General features: G+C 37.7%; 2 protein-coding genes across 2 annotated transcripts in view; both read left to right on the forward strand.

The window, feature by feature from the left end:
* Positions 1-2,215, forward strand: part of ptgfr (prostaglandin F receptor (FP)) — a 3,035-nt gene extending 820 nt beyond the window's left edge. Inside the window, exons 2-3 of the mRNA XM_026222049.1 lie at positions 379-720; positions 1,940-2,215. Of these exons, the coding sequence (XP_026077834.1) occupies positions 379-720; positions 1,940-2,215 (618 nt within the window). The remainder of the gene's footprint in view (positions 1-378; positions 721-1,939) is intronic.
* btf3l4 (basic transcription factor 3-like 4) lies at positions 1,686-3,925 on the forward strand. Its single transcript, XM_026221198.1, has 6 exons — positions 1,686-1,777; positions 2,821-2,882; positions 2,969-3,082; positions 3,172-3,373; positions 3,450-3,509; positions 3,585-3,925. The coding sequence occupies exons 2-6, from the start codon at positions 2,829-2,831 to the stop codon at positions 3,629-3,631; spliced, it is 477 nt and encodes a 158-aa protein (XP_026076983.1). The 5' UTR covers positions 1,686-1,777; positions 2,821-2,828; the 3' UTR covers positions 3,632-3,925.
* The last annotated feature ends 4,301 nt before the right edge of the window (positions 3,926-8,226 follow it).

Below are 8,226 nucleotides of genomic sequence, written 5' to 3' on the forward strand. Positions count from 1 at the left end.
TCTCAATGGTAATTTACACAAACATATTATATACACCTACACTTTAAGTAATACATATAAATGTAACAAAGCTGTATTAAATATAAATATAACTTTCAATAAAGGTTTTCTATTTAAAAATAAAAATGCATTTATATAAATGTATACATACATATATAATACAATAGGTGTATTAAATATAAATTTAATTTAATATTCAGTATATGAGATAAAAAAAAATTCAAAATATCAACACATTTGTATTTAATAAATACATGCATATTTGGGCATATTGCTAAATAATCTGAGCAACACAAGCAAATGTATATTTTTTGTGTATAAGTTTACATGTATATTTCTGTGTTGAATGCTTTATGAAGTGTATGGTTTGGTCCCCAGATAACAGGCATCATCTTCAGCCTGCAGGATCAGGGTGACGATCAGACGTCATACACTCATATGCTGCTGGTTGTGCGCATGGCCACATGGAACCAGATCCTCGATCCATGGGTGTACATCCTGCTGCGCAAAGCTGTTCTGAAGAGACTGTTTCAGGTGGCGTTGAGACTTTGCAGTCCTCATTTGAGATTTCAGTTCCAGTGGCAGGGCAGTACTCTGGGGAGCTCCAGGATGGAGGCCAGCAGCTCAGTTATCAGCAGACCAGACTTCATCTACCTGCACGGACCTTTCCAACCAGACACTGCCATCCAATCCTGCAGCTCTCCTACCCCGACGGAAGATGTGAGACCTCCATTCACAGATATTTGATGATTACAGCAGAAAACAGACTGTATCAGAGATTCATGCAATGTCTCTCATAGAGGGAATTTGCATTTATTTGAAAGTTCAGTCTGATGTCAACCACACAGTGGTTTTCATTAGCAGAAGTACATTGTGTGAGAAAAATATACAAATACAAGTTTCCTGCATCCTTAATTTTAATCAACCTAAGACACGTGTTCAAATGAATAGCAAAGTCTTAACATGCTTTTGAAGGTTCAGTTTTATTGTCTGCGTCAAGCAAGTGTGTTTTGAAACTTCAGCAACCATCAGCAAATGTATTTGGTTAAATGTTACAAACATCTGTATATATGTATATATGTGTGTGTGTGTGTGTGTGTGTGTGTGTATGAGGTGTTATGCATCCAATATACAGTGTGTCTGTCAACATGATGTTTGTATTTTAAGATATGTACAGATTTTAAATGTCTTATTGAAATGTAAACATTATGATTGCTGTTAAAATCCATGTTTTTTTTTTGTGTAAAAGCACTACAAACTATAAACATGTAAAAAATAAAGATATACAACAATCGTATGTTACATAAAGCATATGTTGTCTGTTATTAAAATATAAAGTTTGTTCTATCTTATATAAATTATGGCCACAGGACAAGTGAACAATTACATTTGTGACCAGTGGGATAAAAACAGAAATAGATAGATAGATAGATAGATAGATAGATAGATAGATAGATAGATAGATAGATAGATAGATAGATAGATAGATAGATAGATAGATAGATAGATAGATAGATAGATAGATAGATAGATAGATAGATAGATAGATAGATAGATAGATAGATAGATAGATAGATAGATAGATAGATAGACAGACAGACAGACGTAATGTAGGTCTTAGCTTTACATTATTTCAGCCCGAGCCGCTAGAGGGCAGCATCACCGTTGTTCGTCATTAAAAACAGTAAAAACAACGTGACGTGTGTAGTCTTATTAGTCTGACCACTTCCGCCCTGTTCATTCAACGCATGGTTCTCTGCGTAGCGGTGTTTATCAGGTCAGTAATGAGCATCGTTATGTGTTTATGTGAAATGTTCATCATTGATGGTAACGGTGCTGTACTCGTCGTGTGTGCTGTAAGGTAATGGCTCCGCGCGCTGTGTTTGTTGTGATGTGATTGCGAGATGTGTGTTTGGCTGGGAGTGATGCACTCACTCAGATTGTGCACCGTCAGGATTTCTCTTTATTCTCCATCACTGCGACGTGTGTGAGGGACAGAAACGGAGATCTAAACAGAGAAGCCTGGAACGTTCCTCAAACCGACGTCGAACGAGTTTTTTCGACTAACTCGGACAGTGTCCTCCATCTCATGGGCCCAGAGAGGCGCATCGGCAGTCCTTCTGTCACAGCTCTGAGAGGAAGAGAGCTCAGCTTCACAGCACATTGTGCGCTGCTGTACTTCCAGTTAGAATGTTTCTGTGCCATTCTGTATTAAGTAATAACCATATTTATTTTCGACGGAAAATCACTAGTAAAATATGGAGTGCCACAAGGATCTGTCCTAGGTCCTCTTCTATTTTGAATATAATTGTTGCCCCTTGGTAATATTATTAGAAAACATGGGATTAGTTTCCACTGTTATGCTGATGATACTCACCTATTTAACTCAACAAGACCAGATTAAACTTCTAAATTATCTAAGCCTAAAGTGTGTTTAAATGTAAATGAAAACGTTAAATACAAGCAAAGTGTTTAGTTTAATGTTTCAAATAACATTATGGGTGAAATAATGTCGAGTCCACAACACATATGTAACCATAAAGGCACAAAGGAACTATTTTTTTTAAGACACTTGCCAGCTGATTGATGATAAAGACATTGACAGCAAATGAGAATCCATCCTGCTTAAAAGAGCTCAAGTGGCAGGCGACAAAACTTCAAGAAATGCTGTATTAAACACAATGTTATCATGCTTTCATGTACACTAATATCTTTATGGTTATAGTAATTGTTCTTAGTGAGAACAAGATATACTCTCTAAAAAATGTCTTGCTGTATATTAAAGCATTTGAATATTAAAGGATTATTATTTTTTCTCAGAAGTCAGCATGAATCAAGAGAAACTGGCTAAACTTCAAGCCCAGGTCCGGATAGGGGGCAAGGTAAGAATTTTTTTAAAAGATTATTTTGGGTCTATAATTACTACTATAATTCTTTTCGTTGCTCAGTTTTGCTTCATTTTCTACAGGGAACAGCACGCAGAAAGAAGAAGGTGGTGCATAGAACAGCAACGGCTGATGACAAGAAACTCCAGAGTTCATTAAAGAAGCTTGCGGTCAATAACATAGCTGGCATTGAAGAGGTACATCAGTGGCACTCTTTTCAGTCTTTCTTCACTGGTTTCCTTCTGTCCTGTTCGGACAGCATTGAGAGTTCGATCTTGTTTTACAGGTTAATATGATTAAAGACGATGGCACGGTCATTCACTTCAATAACCCCAAAGTGCAGGCGTCTCTGTCTGCTAATACGTTCGCCATCACAGGCCATGCAGAGACCAAACAGCTTACGGAAATGCTCCCGGGAATCCTCAGTCAGCTCGGTGCTGACAGTCTCACAAGTCTGCGCAAACTCGCCGAACAGTTTCCCAGACAGGGTGAGTAAAGAGGCGGTTTGGAAATAGAGGTGAATTTAGTGTAGATGCTGACATTGCTGTTTTGTTACTTTTCAAGTTCTCGACAACAAAGCTCCCAAAGCAGAAGATATCGACGAAGAAGATGATGATGTCCCAGGTATGAAGGTGTTTCTTTTGAGCGAGCTGTAAATTGCAAGATGCAGATTTAAGTCGTTTTATTCTCTCTTCACAGATCTTGTAGAGAACTTCGATGAGGCGTCAAAGAATGAGGCAAACTGAACGTTGGGCCTTCAGTAACTGCTGTTCAGAGCAAAGTCTCCTGCAGTATTTTTAAATTAGAGTGACCGACATATCATTTCAACACTATCACTGAAACCAGAGACTTTTATATCATAAATTGTCTGTTAAAGATCCATGCCTGTCCTTTCTCCTGCGTTTATACAGAAGGATGGATGGTTACATGAATGCTTAACAGTTATAAATCTTAACCACATTGCTAGTTGAAATGCTATAAAAACTAGTCTTAATGATTTTTTTTCTGTTAATTAAAAAATAAAGCTCATTAAACTTTTCTATATGGTGTTTTGCTTTTCCTGTAGATGACTAGATTTGTCAGGGGGTCTCTAGTGTCATTTAAGCGTATTTTTATTATTATAGAGTAAGAGTAAATGTTTTCCCTTTGAAATGCTTAAAATGCTAACAAGGTTACACCAAAACACTAAGGATAATTTTTACGTTTTATGAGAATTGTCAGGACACCGGCGGCGAAACAGGATTGTTTACATGTTTTTGTAACTCGGTAGTAGAGGAGGTTTTTGCAATTCTGCACTGTTTTACCATGCCTGGAAATTACTGCTGCATTTAAAACTGCTCCAGTACCTCACACGATACATATGGAAAACACAGGAACAATGGAATACAGGGTTTTTTTAGGTTACACCAAGTGCAAAACAGCGGTATTTTGAGAAGCTCTCAGGCATCCAAAATAACGACCCATACGAGCTCCCTGCAGCGGAATGGCACAGAGACCTGGACCATACTTCCAAGCACATATATGGACATTGTGAATTATCTAGTTTTTGGAATAAGTTACTACACAATTCAGGAGTTTAAAAGCCACAAGTCTTTGGAAAGTTACGAGGCTTTCTCCTGTGGCTGGGTCCATCTCCAAGCCTCCAGGTGGTGAAAACGGCATACTGGCCAAAGTAAGTTTATTCACGTGTTTTAGCTTGTTGTAATTACACATTGCATTTAGCAGACACTTCTTGACCAAAATGACAATCAACCCAAATCGGCACGTGACTCCTCACTCTCAATAACGACTCAAAATCTCAAAAACTATAATGCTGTGTGATGTTCTGACACTTCGGACTAGAACGTAATTACAAGCACGCGACGCGTTCTAGTGTGTCGCGTCGCGTCGCTGGCAGTGGAGATGAGGTGAGGTGACAAAGTCGGACTCCAAATCAGCAGTGCCTTTTCGACATTTTTTTTTCTTTCTTTTTTCTTTTCTTTCTTTTTTTATGCAGCTGTTGTAATGTATCTGGATTTGTGTATTTAATTTACATTGAAATGCCTTAGTGTTTGACTTTGAAGTTGAGTTCATGCATTTATCATATGATTATGAATATTTGTATCTGCAGATGCACCCATGCAGTCGAGTCATTCTGCACGCTCAGCATATCCTCAGCGATGCAGGACCTGTGTCTGTGTGCGCTTGAGAGTGTGGGAAACCTTTAAGGTTACCATTAGGTTAGGTAGGTTACATCTCCAAAGAATATAAAATGCTGAAATTTACTGATATTTACATGGCTGCAAAGGAAGATAAAATTGTTGTCCCTCTATAGTTTCCTAGTAAGATGATATTTAAATGCTTAGTTTTATGATCACTGTTATGTTGTTTCTAAGCATATAAGCAATGCAATACAATGATAATTGAAAGATGAACAAATATGTATTCCTTAAAATCCTCATGGATCATATTTGGACTCGCATTTTAACATGATTTTTCTAAAAAAAAAAAAAACAAATCTGGAAAACAAGTAAACCAAAGTTGCTTCAGTCAAGTATGTTCATTTTAAGAAATACTACTAAGAATATAAAATGTATTTTTAATGTTTACCCTATAAAGATCAGTATAGACACATGAACCACAATCTAAAGTGGGATGTTTTTAGACTGGCATTTTACATGCTAAAACGTATCAATCAGACGATAGAAGGATGTGGTTGATTGAAATTGTAGGCTTTATAGGTTTAAAATAAAGCCAAACAGCCCTGATAAATCCACTAGGCTGCTGGGAATTTACATATCTGATAATTTATATCTGAGTCATCTTTTGCAGGACTTTGTGCGGGCCTCTGTGTGATGGTTTGAGGGTAAAACAAAGCTCCGGGGGGGCTTATGTATGTATTCCAGTGAGTCGCTTCTGGATGAGCGTAAGCTGAGGCCTGTTCTTATCACTGAAGAGAATGAGCAGGAGCAGCTGGAGGCTGTGCTGGGACCTCCATCGTCTCCTGTGGTGGACACCCACATAACGGGTAGCACAGGGCCCTAGGACCCCACGCTAGACTACAAGAAGAGTGGTGAGATGGAAGTATCACTAGTGTCTGGCAGGAGGAAAGGGTTCACTTGGTGCTTTGCCTATGCAGCGCTGCTGTTCCCTGGGCACTACGGTCCCTGATTCTCAGGCGCCAGCATGCATGAAATGTGGAACCAAATTCTCCTTCACCAAAAGACGCCATCACTGCAGAGCATGTGGAAGGTGAGAGATGCATGTGGAAATTTAAGTTTAAAGGGATAGTTCACCCCAAAATGCAAATTCTGTCATCATTTACTCATCCTACAGTTGTTCCAAACCTGTATGAGATTCTGTCTTCTTCTGGACAGAAAATAAGATATTTTGAAGAATGTTGCTAATTAAGCACAAATTTGTAAGTAGCCTACTAAAACAAAAAGAAAAGTATAATGAAATGATATGAGAATTGACCTATTAGAAAAGAACTGTAGCACAAGAACAATAAAAAATGTTGTCCCCTTCTGAGGTTTCCGATGTAGACCTTGTGTTTTATTAAAATTATCATTTTTATATATATATATATATATATATATATATATATATTTAAAAAAAGATGCTATAAGATAAAGATGCACTGGATATAGTTGGGGAGAGCCTCGTGCTCTCCGATGTGCGATTTGTTAGTCTGGTTGTTTAATAAGAAAAAAAAAATTGTGTGTTTTATTCTATAACAGTTTTAATAACAGTATGTATTTTGGGCTGGTATTTTTTTAAATGGGCGGGTTTTAAACTGTAGTTGGGCTGGAAATCTTTAGTCCAATCTGGCAACACTGGCTGTGACATTACCGTGAGGGAAAAACCATCATCCAAAACAAACCATGGCTAACAGTCAGATTCAGACGTTTATTTATGATCCAGAATCAGATCCCGAGGCTGAAACTGAACGAGAGCAGCAGCAGCAACGACTCGCTCCGATCGGGGCTCGAACCCGGGTCTCCGGGAGGGTAGGGGGACGCACTAACAAGGAGGCAGAGATATTTGAAGCAGTTTTACTCACCGCCTGTGGTTCCAACACACGATCGTGACCCTTTTTCGTTGGGATTGCATCATCCTTAAGAAATAAACGATACGCAAATCCGTCGTCAAACTGGGCCTTGTTTGTAAAACAAGCATCTTCGAAATGCAGGGAACAAACACTTGCACAACTCCGTTGATGCTCTGTAAAAATAAACTCCATCCACTGGTCCCTTAATGCTGTTTTTTTTTTTTTTTTTGGTAATCTGTGCAGGGTTGTCTTGCCCTGGCAACCAAAAACACACTTCTTTTGTGACTTTTCGCGACACACAGAGACATACTCGAAAAAAACCTTCCGAAACTTGTGACAAACCAGAAGGAGTATTTAGGGAACAAAAATACTCCTTCAAACGTACAACTTAATTTTTGAAACTTTGTCCATGTTTAGCATGGGAATCCAACTCTTTAACAGTGTAAAAAAAACTCAGTATGCATGAAATAGCATTTCACCCCCCCCCCTTTAACCTAAAACACAGAGATGCTGACTGATGTGTCTGCATCTGCACTCGAGCATTTCAGTGGGCTTAAATAGATCACTCTTTACAGTGGATTTAGTTCCCAAACAACTGACAATTTTGACCTAAATATGATTTTCAGTTACAATAATTAGTCCTAAATTTTGACATTAAAGGGGGGGTGAAATGCTATTTCATGCATACTGAGTTTTTTACACTGTTAAAGAGTTGGATTCCCATGCTAAACATGGGCAAAGTTTTTAATTTAAAAAAAATTAACTTGTACGTTTGAAGGAGTATTTTTGTTCCCAAAAAAACCTAAAAAAATAGGAAAGAAGGCTGCCTATTTATTTTAAGTGAATTAGCTCAATTTTGCAGTTTTATTTTAGAGGTGATTGTTAGTTCCCAGCTTGCTTTGCATATGGCTGGATATGGAGAGTAAATTTTGAAATTAAATGCTACTTTATGTTTTTGAGTGAAGGGAAGCATCTATTTATGTTTAATGTTCAGTTACATATGACATTTGTAAGAGTTTCTCTTATATTGAAGTTTCCATTGCACAGTGGAATCGTTACCACTGTGCAGAAGAGTAGAGCTTGTGGTTATGGATACTACTCTTCTAAGGTATTAAACCTTGTTTAATGAGCAGTACCTTTGCTAGTGCTAGTGCAGTACTTTCCAGTATTTCTCAAGTATTTTCCTACTTCAGCTAATTGGCTGTATACAGTCTTGTAAATGTATAAAATAACAAAATACAAACAGACCCCTTTTAAAATCACAGACTTTTGAGAATAAACTTAAAATAAATGAGCACATTTCCCTAATTA

This window comes from Carassius auratus, chromosome 36 (assembly GCF_003368295.1).
Source record: "Carassius auratus strain Wakin chromosome 36, ASM336829v1, whole genome shotgun sequence".
NCBI classification, from domain to species: domain Eukaryota; kingdom Metazoa; phylum Chordata; class Actinopteri; order Cypriniformes; family Cyprinidae; genus Carassius; species Carassius auratus.